The 19,007-nt window shown below is 43.4% G+C and overlaps 1 protein-coding gene across 3 annotated transcripts in view; it reads left to right on the forward strand.

The window, feature by feature from the left end:
- Window positions 1-1,088: 1,088 nt before the first annotated feature.
- DPP6 (dipeptidyl peptidase like 6) overlaps window positions 1,089-19,007 on the forward strand; it is a 517,278-nt gene continuing 499,359 nt past the window's right edge. For all 3 annotated transcript variants that reach the window (XM_058533884.1, XM_058533891.1, XM_058533895.1), the window contains exon 1: window positions 1,089-2,180. In XM_058533884.1, coding sequence (XP_058389867.1) covers window positions 2,124-2,180 — 57 coding nt within the window. In that variant the 5' untranslated portion in view covers window positions 1,089-2,123. The remainder of the gene's footprint in view (window positions 2,181-19,007) is intronic.

A 19,007-nucleotide genomic window follows, 5' to 3' on the forward strand; every position in this document is an offset into this window, starting at 1 on the left:
ACAGTATGGTTTCATTTCTACAACATGGCTTCCCTTATGTCAACCTTCTCTTGAGCCAGTATCAATCTCAGCTGTCACCGAAGTCCTCCCAGGCTGCTGTGGTCCAGGCGTGTGAGGGAAGAGGGGCCACTCATCTCACTGCCCTGGCCTCCTTTCCAAGACTTTGCTGCTGGGGCCCCCATGGCAGGTTTGCTTAGAGGACTCATGTTGCCATGGCTTCACCTTTCGCTTACAAGCTTGTAACTGTATGAAGACTCCCCAGGGGGGTTGATTGGCCTGGCACCGCCCCCCCCCCAGCGAACACTGATCATAACCTATGCTCCAGGCACTCTGGTAGCGGGGCCACCATGATGAATTAGACAGGGACCCACGCCACTGCTGTTCCCACCCCGGAAACTTCCCGTACTGCTAAGTAGTCTAAACACAGCCAGCAAACACAAAGCAGAGCCTGACTGTGTGACCAGACTTTACATGGATTCCTGTTTGTGCTCTTGACAAACCAGGCCCGCTCCCAGCTGCCCATCCTGACCCCTTGGACTCTGTGCCAAGTGAGCACTTAGACCAGAATTAAGTCCAGGCTGTGGGAGAGGTGGCCAGGCAACTCTGCCACCGTCTGGACTCATCTGTCAACTCTAAAGGACACGGTGCCCTGGATTTTCTAGTGTTTGTTTTGTAAAGTGACCGGGGGTGGGGGCACTGGGAGAGCTCAAAGAGGGGAAGTCTGCTATTAAACACCTTTTAAATGGAAACCCATCTACTTTGCCTTCTCTTTGCAGGGAACTACCCAGGGCTTTATAGAGGTGTGAAGGCCCCAAGGTTCTTATTCTTCCCTCATTCTTATTAGTGCCGGGCCAGAGGGAGGGGGAACGGGGGTGGGGGTGGTGGGGGGGGGTGGTGGCTACCTCTCCCCTGGGAGCCAATGCCGGTGGCCTGAAACCCTCGGAGTGGAGGCGGAGCTTCAAGACTAGGAGGCGTCAGAGAAGTATTAACAGAGGACCTTCACGCACAGAGCGGCGGCAGGACTCTGGGTGTTGAGTTGGTCCGCGTTTCTGGAAGGCCATGGACATTCCTGCCTGCAAACTGGTGGCTAATCAAGCTCCACTCAGAGCTGATAGCTGTGCACACACCGCATCCTCTGCCCACCAACTTGCGTCCCCAGGGGTCGAGGGCCGGGAGGTGCAGTAGCGCCCGCGGGCAGCGCAAGGCAGCAGGGACATCAGGCAGGGAGGCAGGAAAGCCACCTCTGTCCGGCTTTCTCCTTGAGCTCAGGACTCAGCAGGGAGCCTTGCCTTCCTATAAGGTCACCCCGCAGGCTTTTTTCTCTTTTCTTTCAACCGACAGACACCCTTCAGATCCTGGTTGATTTTCAGAGAGACACAGGAGAGCTTTGGAGTTAAAAGATGGATCATAATAAGTTTTCTGAATTTTAAGGAAAATCAAGGCCAAGATTTCCACATCTACCATTCCTGCAAACCCACCGGGCACACAGAAAAGGAGCCGTTCTTTGGTGCCCACAGAGCAGCTTCCTTCTCTAACGCACCCGGCACTTGGCAGAAGGGAAAACAAAGACCATCCCTCGCGTGGCCCCTTAGCGCCCCCGCCCTGGTGTGACCAGCCGGCGAGTGCTGCTGGGGGCGCAGGTTCGGCCACCCGGGCAGGGCGGCGACAAGTTCCCGGGCTTTGCCGGCGCGCCCCGGCCTGGGTCCCCTCCCCCGGAGCCCCCTCCCCAGCCGACCGCGGCCCGAGCATGCGCCGTGCGCCGCGGGAGGCAGGCGGGCGGGCGGGAGCAGCGCGCATCACTCGGGTCCCCTTCCTGCACCGCGCCGCCAGTTGCCGGTTGCTAAGCAGTTATCATTGTTTCTGTGGCGATTGCAGAGGCTGTTGCTAATTGGAGAAGACCCACTAAGCCGCAGCATCTTTCCTCTTCGGCTCCGCTCTCTGCTCTTGGCACTTAAAGAGAGAACTGGGCTGGTCTCCCCACTATCCCTCCCCCACCCTCCCCAAAATAGCCGTGTGATTTCGGAAGTATGGACTAAATCACAGTCCTCCCCGCCGACTGGACTCCCGTTGCTCTAAACTCACCGTCGGATCGCACCTGCCCCTGTGCGCCCTGGACAGAGATCATGACTACGGCCAAGGAGCCGAATGCTTCAGGGAAATCCGTGCAACAGCAGGAACAGGTAATGCTGCCTTCTGGAGTGTGCCTGTGCGTGCGCGTGTCTGTGAGTGTGCGTTTGCCTGTGTGTGTCTCTGTGTGTGTGTGTGTGGTAGAGAGGGAGAGAGGGAGAGAGGGGGGGAGAGGGAGGGGGGGGGGAGAGAGAGAGAGAGGAGATATGTGTTTCTTGAATGATTTTGTGTTTGTGCTGACTGAGCCACAAAGCTGGGAGGTGGATAAAGTGCTGGGTGGGTGCAGCCAGGTCTGCCTTGCTCCTCTCCCCCTACTTCTCTTTTTAAAAGATCCCCTGTCTGTCAATAATGCATAGGCTCAGGGAGCATCTGGCGAGGTAAACTGGATGTGCAGGGACCTTGGGACAAAGGCCTCTTGTCGGAGCCGCCTAATTTAGCACGTCTCAGGGGTGAAGGTGTCCAACTACTTTGTAATTTTGGGGGGGAGGAATGGAGGAGGTGGGTAGCCCCCCCACTCAAAATTCAGCTTATTCTGACCCTCCAACAGGACTTTGCTATGGTTCTAACACAAGTCAAAAGGAGACATGTGTGCTGTGTTTGAAGGACTTTCCTTTGATACCTGTGTCCCTTTTCCTCCTCTTTTCCTAAGTATTTCTGAAGGTATGAACAGATTGCTGCTGCTCAACCTGGGCAGACAGAGAGTGCGGACTCTCCCTGCTAGAAAAGCCGAAGGATGCAGAGTCAGGGTCAAGTGGGGGCCCCAGCTGAGAAGTAGCAGGTCTTAGGGGGCTGGCTGGCCGAGGATGGCGGGACTGCGCTGGTGTCCCCATGTGGCAGCGGCAGCCACTGGCCCTGCCCTGAAGAGGCCCACCATCTGCAGAGGCTCCGAGTCTCTGGGAGTAAAGGGAACCGGCAAGCTGTGTTTTACCACTCATGTAGATATTGTAATTCCCTTCTCAGAAGATCTGGAGGGTTCTTATCTTTTAATCACTGCTTAGTTCTCCTCAGGCAGATCATTAAAATAGATCCTGGGGGACACCAGTAGATTTGCAAAGCAGTTTGCTTGAGCTTGGTAAGTCAACAGCATAAGCTGATTTTCCCTATTTATTTTAGGGGTGTTGTTGGCTCTCACTTGCTGGGATTAGGGCCAACAAAGGAGACCCCTCTAGAGTTAAGGAAAGCAAGAGCCTCTTTGGGGACATTGTGTGACAATTCATCATCCACTATTCAGAGATCGTGTGAAGACAACTTTGGATCTGTATTTAGTGCGAGCTGCATTTTTTTGGTCATTTCATCAAAGCCCATTTTTTGATTAAAAAAAGAGACCATTTTATTAGTATCATCATCATCAGAACTTAAATACAGTTTTATTTCTTCTGGGAAGAAGATTTTGTAAATACAGAAATCTAAGAATTCTTGTATCCAGCGGGCAAGCTCGTGTGAGGGTTAATGCTCAGTGCAGTGTGAACACTGAGGTTCCCAAGAGGCAAACAAGCCCTCCTCCTTTTAAACAGTTCTACAGATAATTTGGTCAATAAAGAAATAATGTCCACCCTACATTAGCATCCTGTGCCCAACTGGGCTTCCTTTTGTGACGGTTCTCCACCCTCACTAGCTATAAAATAAACGTGCCGTGGGCTTACAGGATCCAGCCAGGACTCAGGTAGCATTTCTGACCATGGGACAGAGGTAATAATTATGGAAAGAACACACTGCTCTTCATAGGTCTAAACCCAAGGGCAGCGCTCAAAAGCCCCATCTGTGTTATGTAAAAGAAGATCCCTGGCTCCTGCTCAATTTTGCTCTCATTTTGCCTGATACCTCCACCTGCCAGGAGCGTGGAAACAGTTAATTAGGGTGTGGGTTTTGGAGGATGTATAAGTGCTGGTTTGATTTTAGACCTTTGAATCATTGGAAATCCTCGTACTTGAACCTGCTTCAGTCGCGGAAGACTTCAACTGGCAAACACTGAAGCCCAGAGGTGTCTGTGGCAGGGGAAGCAGGTGGGATATCAGTTGGGAAAGCCGCTTTCCTCCGTCTCAGAGGGGCAACTTCTTGCCCCAGAAAAATGCAGAGCTCCCTCCCCACCCCCTCCCAGTGAAGTTGAACATAGAGAGGGTCAACAGCAGGAGAAGCAAACAGGATGGAGGACCAAGATCTCACATCTAAAATAAATATACCTTGGGGGACGTTGGGTAAAATCTTAACAAGTAGCTCAAAACACAGAGATAAATAAAATACTTAGTTCAGTCAATAAAATACTTAGTTCGTAAAGACTGTTTCTCCTTCCTCTATTCTGTATCAATTTTTAAACTATTTTTCTGTGTGTTTAGACTGTAGAGCTCTTAGTGAGCTATCCAGTTCTTTATTTCATCTTTTCTTGTTGCTAATGAAGCTTTGGGGATAACCCCATACCCAGGCTGGTAGGAATTTGTAGGGGGACCAAGACAGGAATATGTTCCAATTCTTTTTTCTTTAGTAGAGAGAGAGAGAAAGACAGAGAGATGCTGGTTTGTGGTTTGGTTTGGATTTTAAGTTGGGACTCTTTACTTGTACTGATTAACTTCATGGCTGCATCAAAATCACCAAGGCTTATTTTGTAATTGAAACTCCGTGGGAGTGGCACCGTACATCTTATATTGTGAGGCATTAATCTGAGGATTGGGATTTAATGTAGCCTGATGCTTATATCCAACACTCTTTAAAGAAATTGTTGGTTATTGCAATAGACCACCACTTAGTTCTTAGCAGCTAACAGAGACGTGGTACAGGTCCCTACCTGCCTTGTAGGTGGGAGCCAGGCATGTGGGTGGCAGCTGGAAATCACTTCTGTATGCCGAAGATTACTGCAAATTAATGAGAAAAGGAAAAGATAAAATCAAGTGATTTTACCTATGAATTAGAGCTTGCTGATTTTTTTTGAATTTACTTGTTAAAATATGTACTAAAAATAGATAAATATGTAGAAAGAGTATTTTTTTTTTTTAAAGGATCCTGTGTGAACACATTGGAATAACCAACAGGAAGAATTGACTTCTACAAGACCACTTCTCGTTCTCTTTGGAGATGTTAAAATTTATTTTAAAATGAAGTGTTAACAGCCCAAAGATGTTTAGAAACAATATAGCTTTTCAGCTGAATGAATTAAATTCATCCTTAGGCTCCAAGGCCAATCAGATGATCCAGAGGCTCCTCAGTACAAACCAGATCCACCCTGGCCTGCACACTGCTTCGCCGTGTGCCCGGAGTCAAGCCTAGTAGGTGAAGTAGGAAAAGCTAACGCTAATTTGGTTTAAATATAGTTTATTCTCACAAACAAACTAAATCTTTCCTTAGAGAACCAAATTAAGGGATTTTTTTCCTCGTAAAATAAATAAAAGCACAAGTTTATTTTAAAATATATTGTCCTCATTTCAAAGGGCTGGAAGTTGAAAAGCAGTGGTCAGTAATGCTGTTGAGAGTAAGATCAGGCAGAAAGATGAATTCTCGATGCTTCCAATGAGCCATGACACATTTTTGCTCCAATATTGAGCAGGGATAAGTTTTTAGTGGCAGATTCTGTGTCTGTGTATGTGTGGACATGTATGCACACACACGTGCACACACACGTGCAGGCCTCATGCAGCACAAAATCAGAGCTGGAAAAGCCCTCACAAGTGCACCCTGTGACCTAGTCCACCCTCTTGGGCTCAGGAATCTCACCAATAAGTGAGAATATGCCTTTCCTTAAAAGATATCCAAAAAGCCTCTTTTCTTATGGAAATATTTTGTGTTCTATTGGCTGACTTGTATCTTTTGCTGTATGTTAGGTTCAGTCACTTCTGTAACGTCTGTAGATCTGAAAACCAGCTGGTCTGATAGTACCTCGTGTGTGTAACATTTATTTTTTGTGGCTTCTTAGTTTTCTCTGAGCTGCACAAGTCCTAATATATAGCCCCAGTGTGTCTATTCTCCTATGAAATTATGGACCCCAGGAGCTCGTGTTGATGATAGGTTATTATTTATCTGAGCCTTTGTAATAATGCCATTACAGAAGAGCTTCTGAAGTGAACAGAATTTTGTAAACAACACATTCTATAAAGTGGACATTAAAATGCATGGAGCGGGGCCGGCCCCGTGGCTTAGCGGTTAAGTGCATGCGCTCTGCTGCTGGCGGCCCGGGTTCGGATCCCGGGCACGCACCGATGCACTGCTTCTCCGGCCATGCTGAGGCTGCGTCCCACGTACAGCAATTAGAAGGCTGTGCAACTATGACATACAACTATCTACTGGGGCTTTGGGGGAAAAAAATAAATAAAAAAAAATTTTTAAACGCATGGAGCTTGGAATTCTGAGAGAGGGTCGGTCTTCCCAAGGGCACGTAGGTGATGACTTCCGACATTCCCTGTCCAGTGCTGTTGGCATTAGATCCTGTTGCTTCTTTCAGTAGTGAAATTAGATTCTGAAGGAGAGGATCTGGCTTTCACCTTCATGAGAGTTAAATTTTTTATGTAATTGTGTTAAGAAGAAAAGGCAATGTAAGGCATCCGCAGTGAAGGTAAATATAGTATTAAAAAAAAGAAGAAGAAGTAGAAGGAAACCCAGAAAAACAAGATTCAGTATTAGGAAGTGCAAACATGACTTATTTATGAGTCTCCCAGGGGGAGAGATGGTCCTTTGGTGATTCAAAAAGAAATGGCGAGTGACGCAGCAATTGTACTAGGAGAAATTAAAGTCTGTTCTGCCCCTGGTCTAAGTTATCTAAGACTCTCTGGCTAAAAAGGGCACTGGAAGAAACTGGGAGAAGAATTGGGATGAGAGGTTCTTAGGATTGTGTAGAAATACATCTAGGACTCGTGAGCTGCCAGAGCAGGGAGGAAGAGAAGAACTTTGGCTGCAGAAAGAGTTGATGTGTGGGGGATTTGAGAGGGGAACTCAGAAGTCATGGGTATCCGAGAGAGAGCATCTACAGAACAAGAGCTCCTGGCCTGAGATCTCCAGGGTGGGTCCTGGACAGGGGGAGAAGGAGAGGGAGCAGCGTGAAGTCTATGGGGAGAGGAAAGAGAGTGGCTGGCATGGTCCTCTCCTCAGAGGAGGGAGGTTTGTGTCATCACCAGAGAGAATAACATGGCAGTGAAGCAAGCAAGTAGCTTGAAGCCATCATCTATTGTGCTCTGGTGTCTACAGGTAGTTCCCAATCTTCTGGGGTCCAAGTCACATGATATATTAAAGGAACTCAATGGGCAAGTGCCACTTAATAGATAAATGAAAGCCCAAACAATCTCAGACTGGCTGTAGGCACAGCCCAAATTCAAAACAGTGGAAGGCAGCTGACTTTTCTTTCTGAAAAATGCTTCTCTGTGCATCAAGTTTTATTGTGTTATACAGACATTCCATTGAACTTAATCCTGCCCATCATTTTCCATACTGGAGTTACCATGGAAAGCTTGGCTAAGACCTTCAAATGCTCCACGGAGAAAACCTGGGAGACTGAGGGTTGGAGAATGCTTTCCGTTAACCTTCACCAAAACATCTTCAGCTCCAGCGTGCCTGTGAAAGATGTTAAGATGCTAATCACCTAGAGTAATGAACAGTCACCATCTTTCTGCCTCATCGAGAATTGTAGCATTATTATCTCTTATGGAAATGAGCCGTGCCTGTGTTTGGCATTAACTGATTTGGTCTTGCAATAGACATCTTTCACTCTCTCTCGTTGAGAAAGAGAGGGCAGAATGAGTCTGTTGATCTAGAGTTCTGAAAATTGAGGAAAAGAATATAATTTGGGGAGAAGCGATTCTGTGTAAGCATTTAGAGATCTATGGTTGTTTGAAGTCCTTGCTTTAAAAATATCAGACCAGTGGAGGTTGTGTATTCTCATTTCAGACATTGTTTGGAAAGCCAAAATAACTAAAATGTTTTCATTTCAAGTTTTGGGTTTGGTTATCTTGTGGCCTTAAAGCATAGGAGTAGATAACCATGTGAATTGGGTGGAATTTCAGCCTACATCCTGTTTGTTGTCATCCTTCATGAGGCTGACCTCAGGTCCTTCCTGACCTGGGTAGCCTGTGTTCCTTGAAGTGGGAAATCAATGAAAAGGGTGATGGAGAAGATTCAAGAAAAATAACCCAGGTAAAGTGATCCAACCCGTAAAGCTCACTCTCAGAGCTCCTCCTCCGTCCGTTTGTTGCTTGCTTCTCAGGACTCTTCCTTGCCATGTCCCAGGGAGGCCTTTAGTCACCACTAGTACTGGTAACATACCAATATTTGTTCGGTGTTGACTCCTTCTATCAAAACCTTCACGTGTGCTGTTCCACCTAGGCCTTGCTGAGTGACTGAGACAAATCCATCACTAAAAAAATGTATAAGAGGGCTGGCCCCGTGGCTTAGCAGTTAAGTGCACGTGCTCCGCTGCTGGCGGCCTGGGTTCGGATCCCAGGCGCGCACCAAGGCACTGCTTCTCCGGCCATGCTGAGGCCGCGTCCCACATACAGCAACTAGAAGGATGTGCAGCTATGACCTACAACTATCTACTGGGGCTTTGGGGGGAAAAAAAATAAAATTATAAAAAAAATGTATAAGAGCTGTGTAATGCATTATTTTCCTTGAGAGCATTCATAATTTTAACAATAACTGTTGGTGGTGAAACCCAATGGAATTATTAAGGGTGGAAATTTGGGGTACAAAGTTATGGCAGAGCTTATGGAAGAAAAAATGTGGAATTTAGTCACAATCATTAGTGGAAAATTAAGGAGAAGTCACAGTGAAGACAATCTTGGCACCCCTTAAATCACTGATAGGTTGTGTGCATTAATAAGTTCCTGTTAATTCCGCATCTGTATTAGAGCCGGTCTTGTATCAGGCAAGTACCAAAGAGCAGACACTCTTGCTGCTTCCGGCTTCCAATTCCAGGAGGATTTTATGGTAACGGAGCTGAAATTTGCAGCAATCCCTTCTTAGGAAAAATTGCCAAAGCACAGACATTGAGTCAGTGCCGTGGGCCCACTTCGATACTGGTGCCCGTCTGTTTTTAGCAGTGGTGGCGAGGATGCCATAGGATCAGGAATACAGCCCTCCACTAACAGCTTTACAAAACCCATTAGTGATATAAGAAAGTCTTGATAATAGAATTTTCTGCGACAATTTATATATTGTTCCCTTACTAGCGTCTGATCAATTTTTAAAGAGATTTAACTTCCCCTGCCAGAACTCAAGAAAAACTGCTTTCCCCTTCTGAAACTGCATGTGACTTTGAGCATCATCTCAAGCTGCTAGGTTGTTAATTTGGAACACAGGCTTCCAAAAACTGTCTGTGTGCGTGCCTGTGTGTGTGGAGGTGGGAGAGGGACCAAAAGCCCCAATGCAATCTGCTGATTAAAATGGGAAAACCAGGGTGGTGGTGAGGGGGGGCTCTTTCAAAACATTTTAAAAGGTCCAAGTCTGTCTGCTGATGTGCTCATAGGATTCCCCTTGATGAGAATGGGAATTCATGCTCTTGGAAGGATAGAGCCAACCCTTTAAATAGGTTTCCCAGAGCAAAAGGAACATCAAAACCAAAGAATTCAAAATATATACCCTTTTTTTTCTTTTTTAGAAATTAATATGCAACAGAGATGCCCTTGCATGGTGGTGACGTGCATTTTAAAATTAAGGAAATCATTTTACTTCTCTATTTTGAAGAGGCGATTTTTATTCTTGTTAGAATATTTGAGGTTGTTGAAGCATTCACTTGGGGAATTCTTAAATTATGACACTATGTGTCTTAAATCAGGTCTCTGAATGGGAGAGGGAAGTAAACATATTTTTAATTTTTAATAGCCTGCCTAGTACCCCATCCACTTATTAGACAGATGTTGGATCAGAGGAAGGCTTTTATTCTGATAAATAGGTGACAGTGAGAAGAGAGGTGGAGCAGGGGAAAAGGAGAACTGATGGGGCAGCTCGAGGTTGAGAGCAGCAAAATTCCCAGCTGCGTCATCCAAACCTAAGGGTCAGCTGAGAGCCTGCTTTGGGAGGTAGAATGTTCTGTGAGGGCATGGAGGCGATTTGGGACAACAGGAAAATGTTACATGAGAGGGTTTCAAAGCCACGAGGACATGGAAAGTATTACAGTGGAAAGCAGCAAAGGGTTAGTAAAATTTTGGAAGAAAAGGAAGAAATCTGAGCTTAACATGATAGATTCTTGCTTAAAAGAACAGGAATTTGGGGAACATATGTAACTGGAAGAGAGACTTGGACATAAAAGTTTCACTTTGTGAGTGTGTTTATTTAATCTAGATGTGTCTGGATGGACTAAAAAGGGCCCTGGAAGCTTCTGGTTTTCAGAGAGCTGAAAGGGTTTGTGATGTCCCAAAGAAAATTCAAGTGTACTTCGAAGCAACAAGGCATTGTGGTATATATATTTATGTGGTATTTATTGAAATAGCCTGGGAAATTTTTAAGAAGACTCAAGACCATTAGAATTTCTGGCTCTGAGTTTAAAAGAAAAATAAACACTCCATTCTCCCAATACCAAGTTACATGGTGCACAGTTAAAGAATGAGAATAATCAGTATGAGAACTTTGGTGGGTAAAAACTGTTTTATCATTAAAAATTATAAAGCCTTAATGTCTCAAAGCTCCCTTGTTGCATGTTATTAATTTTACCTGCTCGTTACAGGGCAGGGGCGGCAGGTACTTTCCTTTGCCAGTAGCCCTCTTTTAGGGAGTTGGTAGAATATGTGTCCATTGGCATGGATGCCTGCGACTTCTGATCCTACCTCTTCCACCTACTAACTGAGGGACCTTGGGCAAATCTGGTCTGATTCCACGTCTGGGGATAAAGCCCATCACTGTGTTGCTGTGAAGGAAACATTTATTAAGCACAGGATACTGTTCTCAGCATGGAGATTTCCAACTGCTGTTTAATGAGACTTACTACATGTGTTGACATAACAATGATATTTGAATGGATCTTCTTTTCAGCATTTGGTGAGGGCTTGTGTGTCCATTCTAAGAGGGGTTGTTCTATAAAATCATATAATGTTTGACTTTTAAGGCATTTTATAGACCATCTTGCCCAGTGATTTTTGGACTTTTGTTTTAGTGACAGAAACCTTTTCCCCAAAGGAAATAAGCCAACTCTGACACGTGAAAGGGAAAAGCGCTTCCCTAGTCAGGTCAGCAGAGCCCCAGAGCAGTTTGGAGCACAGTATACGAACCGGACGTCTAATCCAGCCGTCTGATTTAAACAGGAGGCAATAAGGCTCAGAGGGGTTGAGTAAATTACCAAAATCACACAGCTGGCAAATTGCAGATTCAGAACACAAATCCTTTTTTTTTTGCTCCAAGTCAGGCAATCCCAGGTGAGACATGGTAAAAATAATATACTAAGAAGGCTAACACAAAAACTGATATTAGCTAGAAACTGTAAAGGACGTAAATGAGTTAAGCATTATAGATGCATTAAAAAATCCTTCTTTGGAGATCAGTATATGCCTTTTATATATGCTTCAGGCATTGAGAGGTTTACTGCAATTTGTCTTCATGACTTATGGATAGACTAGCTATTTCTTCTTTTATTGCAGTATCCCTAGAGGCATTAGGTTTTTCGTAGCAACTTTTCATATTTAAATAATTAGTTATTTAATAAGTTACTTTTCAAACAAAGAAAAACTAGGGGGTAGCCAATGTTTTTCTTCTTAATTTTTAAAAGTAAACAACAATTAATAAATTCTGCATGCTTTGGAAGTATGCAGTAGGTAATTTTCAATCTCGTCTTACACTCGAATAACTTCAAAGGTGGTTGTTATACAGCAGATGTGGGAAGACGGGAGTAGAAGAGGAGTCTGGGCGTGTCACCTGTACAAATCAAGGATTCGGCCCAGCAGGAGTTCAGATATTGAAACACCTGGAAATTTTATTAGTTCACAAGCTTAAACTGAATAGTGTGTTCATCATTTCTCTTGGATTACAGATCCCTTTTGAGGATCTGATGATATCCATGGACCTGCTCACCAGGAAAAATCGTGTAACTTCTCAGTTATGTGAGGGTCACAGATGCTGTCATATCTGTCTGTAGACTCCAGGTTGAGTGTCTCTGTCCCCTTCATGTGGTCTTCCAGCAAGCTAGCACAGTCTTAAGACAAATCAATAGAATGTGCTCAGTGCTGAAACCTTACACAAGTATTGCCTAAATAACTGTCACTTCTGGGTGCTGTGCTAGGTACAGTGGAGGCACTCAATGCCTATAGGAGGGAATGGGGTGGGCCTGGGTGCAAGTGGTCAGGAAGAAATAGGTATGATACCCCAGAAGTGGTAGATAAAGGATCTGTGAGCCATGTTGAGTGATTAAAGGAATGCAACTGTATGGCTAAGAGGAAATAAAGTATGTCATGATGATGTTTTTAATCAATATTTAAGGAGCTGTTAAATATTATTAGAAGAAGAGAGAGGATTTTGATCGTTTTTATTTTCTGGGTCGCTCTAAAAGGCAAACTCGGGGTCTGTGGACTTAGCACCCTACGCGGCAGCTTGAGCTGAGTGTCAGCACATGCTCTTCACGTCGCGGCTGCCTTTCCCGCTGTCTTTGCATCGCTAGGACCACTCCAGGACAAGCATGATGACCATGTGGTGCTCAACGGTGCTCTTCCTCCACAACGGGCAAGCTTGACTAAGGGCCCCTTCTACTTGAACATCTCAAGACTTGAATATGGTACCTATGTTACCTTCCCTTGACATACAGCTATGAGCTTCTGAGGGACACATGCCTTAGGTATCTCCAACACTAAGCACGATGCAATCTATGTGCAAAATGAATCAGTGAATGAATGAGTTGTATCCTCCTCTCTAAACCTCCTCCAGTGAATGATCCACAAAGTTAAGAGATCTGTGGTTTTATTCATTCAGCAAGTGGATCAAATTTTCAGAGCCCTAGAGGAAAATAAAATCCAGCTCCTCTATAACCACTCACCGTCCCTTCCCTGATGCTTGAGGTGACATTGCCACTTTTCTTTTCCCCAAATTCTGCCCACGCCTGTCCCACCTGAAGCTGTTTCTCCCCCATAGAAGCATCAACTGTTTGCCACAGACCGTGCATCAACATTCAGTCTTGCCAGGACCCATATTTGTAAAGTAAGTAAATATTCTTTCACTTACCGACTGGGTAGATAAACAGGAAAACCAATTGATGAGAAAAGAAGACCTGTTGAAAATGGGCAGGATGCCTCCCCAGAGCCCTTTGTCGTTAAAGCAGAAGCAGCAAGTCTTGTTCATCCACTGAAGTGGTTTGCTGAAATAAAAAGAGGATAAGATCCAAATTGCACCACCTTCTCCCAGATGCAGAGAAAGTTGACTTGAACATTTGGATGAATCTCTAAAGCTCAGGTGGGAGAAGTTCTTTAAGGGAAGAAAGAAAGAAAGTGGTTCAAGATTAACAGAATGAGAAGATCTGGAACGTTTGCCCTGTTTGCCCTCTGCTGAATGTGGATTGGCCAACTTTGTGAACTTTTGTATGAGCGTGGTTTCTAGAGCCAAGGCAGGGGGCATTCTGGTTTAGGAGAAGGAGTACCAGCTTTGGATTCAGATGAGTCTGAGTTTAAATTCCAGTGCTGGCACTTACCAGCTAGGCAGCATTGGGGCCATTTGGGTAACCTTGGTTTCCACATGGAGCAAGTGCTTGATTTATAATAGCTCTGGATGTTGTTGGGGGGTAAAGAAGTAGATACCTGATGATATGACATGAGTTTGGTGAAAGTTTTTACTGTCTCCATGGCCCCCCAACAGTCTGGCTGTAGGAGAGAAGCTGCCAAGCAGGTGCGAAAGTTGACTTCATATAAAGGGTGTTTGCTGCATTGAGTGAAGTAGTTTGCGTTTCCTTAACTGCTGCTTGGTGCTTGAAATTGCACACATAATAAGCTGCACTTGAAGCAATTAGTCTGCAGTTTGTGACTCTATTAAATTCACTTAGGTGTGTGGCTGAATAGTTATGATAAGGTACTTGAAGCTTAGTTGTGGTTTATTAGTTGTCAGAAACGTATTTACAACTTAGATGCATATATCTGACTTAGTTCAGTAGTGATACTGTTATGAACCTGGAGTTGTCAGGCGGCTAATGTGTGTAACTTTGCGTGCAAAGTAGGCTCTGTATTTTAAATTTATTAAAATCTTACAGTGTATCCAGGTTTTAAGATTACTGGATTTGGTTTCTGAAGAATTATGGTCCTTGTAATGAATGGATATATGATTAGAATTTTTTATTAGTTTATTTCTATGCTGTAATATCTCTGTTGAAAATTTCAGATTTGTATAATTGTGTTGTCATTGCTTGAATGGGGAAATTATACTTAAAGTAACGGACAGTAATTGAATCCAAGAAAAACACTAACGAAAATAAGGATCACTGTGAACCAAGGGGTTGACTTGTGCCTTCCTGAGGCTCATGGTGGCTTGCAGAAAACGTTCTCATCAAATGAGTACTAAGGAAAGGAAATGCTAACCTTATGTGTGTTTTTCACTCAGATCTTAATTTCATGCAAGAAACTCAAAATACCTTTTAATTCTGTAGTAGCGTCTGAGCTGGTTCAATGTCTTGAATTTTAGGAGTATACAGAGAATTTAGAAAAAACATCAGATTTTAAATTTTCAAAAAGTAAAATTTTATGAAATTTCCCCTGTGGGAGAATCCTCACTTCTAGCTTCGAATCACCTTTCCATTGGCATTGAAAATATTCACAGAGATTGTGTATTATGTAGTTTTATTTAGAAATGTGTGTGCGAGTTTTTATGATGGTCGGACTCATTATTCAGCCTTCGTTTGCTCACTCTTTCCATATTTAGGAATGTCAATTTTTTTCTTACCTTATCCTGTAAAGAGATGTAATTAGTTTAAAGATAATGAGAGTGATTTGGGGGAAAAAATTATTAAGCCACAGATCAATTACATCCATATCAACCCCAGTCTGTTCTGAACTCCATACCTCTCTTCCAGCCCCCTAACTACTAGATCAAAAAGCTCGGGAACGCTTCACTGAAGGGTCTTTGAAAACGATTTGTACACTGATAAAACTTCTTGGAAAGATAAATCCCTTGACTGATTTCTGTTAAGCAGGTTGAAGATTCCCCCGTTCAGGCCTATTGCAGCATAAGTAGAAATCACTGACAGTAAGTTATACCTGCAAGGTGGGAATGGAGACATGTATTTTTGTCCCTTTGTTCATCAGGATTTGCTATTTTATTTCTTCCTGGGCTCGGAAAGTGGAGTGTAGTAACAATCGAGTATCACTTGTCCACAGCCACACGTGAGCGTATATGTTAGAGGCAAAAAAATAGCTTTAGCTTAGTTGCGTGTGTTGTCTCTTAGTTTCTTGTCGGTGGGTAGAATCATTGATGTGGAAGATATGCGGATCACATGCACCTCTAGCCTTCCATCCATCTTGACCTCCCTCGCCTCTCTGGCTGAACAGATGTCACTTTGGGACTGTGTGCTGATCTTCCTTTGGTTCCTAAGGCTGGCTGCTGGGGAAGGAGGCCGTCATGTCAGAGGAAAGTAATAAAGTATAGATACCTGAGGATTTGCCTAAATGCGGTCTTTTTAGAGCACTTGTCATCATGAATTTCAACAGTCTTACTGATTTTTTTTAAACAAACATTGTACCTGATGATTATTTATTTCATGTAAAAATACAAAGACTGTTTTGATGTAAGGATTGAAATATAGCAGTCAGTTTTTTGCCCTTAGATTGTTTTTGCTCTAATGCAGGTGAAATTTGTATTTGCAAAGACAAGAATAAAACTCCTGATTTTTCTCTGTATAATTTTAATGTCTAGAATAGTATTAATACTATTGTAATTTTGTGTAATATTTGACACCAGTGCTAATAAAAATGTAACACCAGCTACAACATATACAATTTTAAATTTTTTAGTAGCCACATTAAAAAATTAATAAGAAATAAATGGAATTGATTTTATAACATATTTTACTTAACCCAATATATCCAAAATGTTTTCATTTGAACATGCAACCAATATCAGAACCAACATTCTTTTGTGTCCATACTAAGTCTTAGAAATTGCATGTGTATTTTACACCCATAGCACTTCTCAATTCAGACTAAAATTCAGACTCTGTTTCAGTGTTGAGTCTCCATATGCGGCTCATGTCTAGCATTTTAGATAGCAGCTCTGTCTGCACTTGGTTTCACATAAAGGACCTCATATCCTCTCATAGCTTCAATTCTACAGTAAAATGAAGGATTCATCTCCAGGTAATAGAAACTGTATCTATGGTCCATATTATGAAGGGAACACTTAGCCTATTTTGCTTCTGTTTGAACTTACATTGGCAAATGTAATTTTCTAAAGTTTCAGAAAAGATAGTATTCTTTTCATATAAATATTTACTGAGAACTGAGAAAAAGGTAGTATTCATTCAATATAAATATTTACTGGGTATCTACTACGTGTCAAACATGCTTCTGGACACAAAGGATCCAGAGGAAATAGAAGAATATTGAATTTAGCAAGTTTTGATTATGTGCTAGGCATTGTTCTCCGCATTGGTAGAATTTACACTTGTAGCCTGGATTAGCATTTACAAAAGAAAATGTGTTGTGATTTTATAAAACCTGCTTTCTCTATATCCCTTTCTACCCTCCTTAGGATGAATACTGGCTCTGGGATAAGGCAGTGTGGGAGATCAAGATTTGGCCACCCTGAAATATATCTCTTTACCTTGATTGTTTTCTCTGAAGGACATTTGACCTCCCCCACTAACTGCCTAAAGAATTTGACATGGTGGCTCCTTCCTGGAACAGATCTTCTATCATGATGGCTATAAAGATAGTGTAGGATAGAGGTTACAATAGCAAAGGCACCAAGCCTCTTTTATCAAAAACTCTGTCTCTCCCTGGCCACATTATCTATAGATGACCCTGAAAAGAATTGTCCTCCTGCCCTCTGAAGTCCCAGGCCACTACCCACCCCCAACACGTTCCTCGCCTTTAGCTGCAATACTTAAGCAAGCAGCTTAGACAGAGGGGGCGAGTTGCTCATTTCTGAGTTTCTCCTATGTATACATGTTATTAAACTTGGTATTATTTTCTCCTGCTAACCTGTCTTGTTGATTATTTGGCCAGCCATAAGAACCTTAAGGGAAAGGGCAGAGGGAGATTCTCCCTCTTCCCCCGACAGCAGCAACCTCAGCTATTTGAGGAGGACGTTGGGAGAGGGATTTGAACCTGCTGAGGGATTTTTTCAGTTACTTCATTATCTGCTCACTGGGGATTGGTGAAGATTAGAAATGGGAGATGGCCATATAGAGGAGGTTCAATAATTGTTCTTCCCTCCTCTGCAGACACTGGCCTGTGGACTTTTGTTTGTTTTGAGCAAAAGTGAGATTTATTGGAAAGATGCTGAAGTTGATGATATGGAAATGCAGAGGGCTGAGCCCTCAAGCCTCAGGGAGAGCAGCAGCTGTTCTCCCACAGATCCTCTTTTCCCTCCTGTAGAGAAGCTGGCTGCCAGCAGCTTCCACAACCACACCCCCTAGCTCAATCCCTGGGAGAGAGCTCTCCACTCGCCACCATCCCCAGCCAGGAAAAGCTCATGGAAGGACTCTGCCTGGCCTGGCTAAAGTCACGAGTCCATCTGCAGATCTGTCACCTGGTCTTGGGACAGAGGCACTATGATCCCCCATTCTGAATTGTAAAATGTAACCATGGGAAGTGACTTCAAGTACTCCTATCATGTTACGATGCTGTGCATATTTGTGTTTATAGAAGGAAATGCATTTGAAATGTGGAGAAGCAGAGCAGCTTGTTTTCCCCTCAGTTCTTCTTCTTTGGGCAGAATAAGCATAGTCTGACTAACTCTGCGTTTCTAACCTACACTGGCATCATGCTCTGACACCATAACAGGCAAACCGTATGAGTAGAAGGGTCAACAACAGAAGCAAGACAATTTTCATTTGGTCCAAAACTTTGTACCTGGTGATATGCTGTGCCATGAAGAGAATCATGCTTAATAGTTCATTTTTCAGCTGTGTTAGGCAACATAAAATATTCCAAACAGTGTGAAATCTAACCTCTGTCTTGAGGGAACTTAACAGTTTTCTGTGACAGGGGAATTGGAGTAGATTCATGAAAACACAGCAGTATAGGATAGGACAGAAAATTTCACAGGCTAACAAACCTCTTGATGCCAGGTGTACTCAGAAGATAGTAGCATTTATTGGATGTCTACCATGAAGAGAAAACTATCAAATACTGAGAGGAGTTTTATAGGCAGTAAACATTACAGTCCTTGTCTTCAAGATGTTTGAAATATAAAACAGGCTCCGGTTAGCTAAATATGCTTATTTCAAATGCCTAGACTTATGTCACATGACTGTGACTTTATCAACCTGGTTTCAACAGCCATGCACAAAAATCAAATCAGGTAATGTATGTTAAAGTTCATTATGAACTACAGAACCATACAAAGTGAGATAGTATTACTGTGATCATACCTTCTGGTTTATCAACCAGATAGTTCATCGTGGAAGCTGGCCTGCTCGCAGAGAAGAATGGGCCCGTTAGCTCTGTTCAGGAAAATAAATGGAATAATGAAGAAAATTCAAAACGAAATGAAATGCCATTCCATACACATCTTGAAAAAGTTTATAAAGTAGTTTAAGCGTGAAGGGCTGTTGTAAGCATGACAATAAACGGTAAGGATATTGTTTCCTTTCCAAGATTCACTTTTCCAACATGGCTCTAATTTGAATGTCTCTTTTGGAGTTTGTGTATAGTTCTTTAAATTGGCATAGTTGGCCTAAAGCTAAAGCTCTGCAGTTTGCATTGTAAAGGGAAGAAAGGAAGGAAGCTGTTTTGCACAAAAGGCTGAGGGAAATGAAAGCTGCATATAGAGCATTTGGTTGGTTGCGT

The sequence above is a fragment of the Diceros bicornis genome, chromosome 3, assembly GCF_020826845.1.
Source record: "Diceros bicornis minor isolate mBicDic1 chromosome 3, mDicBic1.mat.cur, whole genome shotgun sequence".
NCBI classification, from domain to species: Eukaryota; Metazoa; Chordata; class Mammalia; order Perissodactyla; family Rhinocerotidae; genus Diceros; species Diceros bicornis.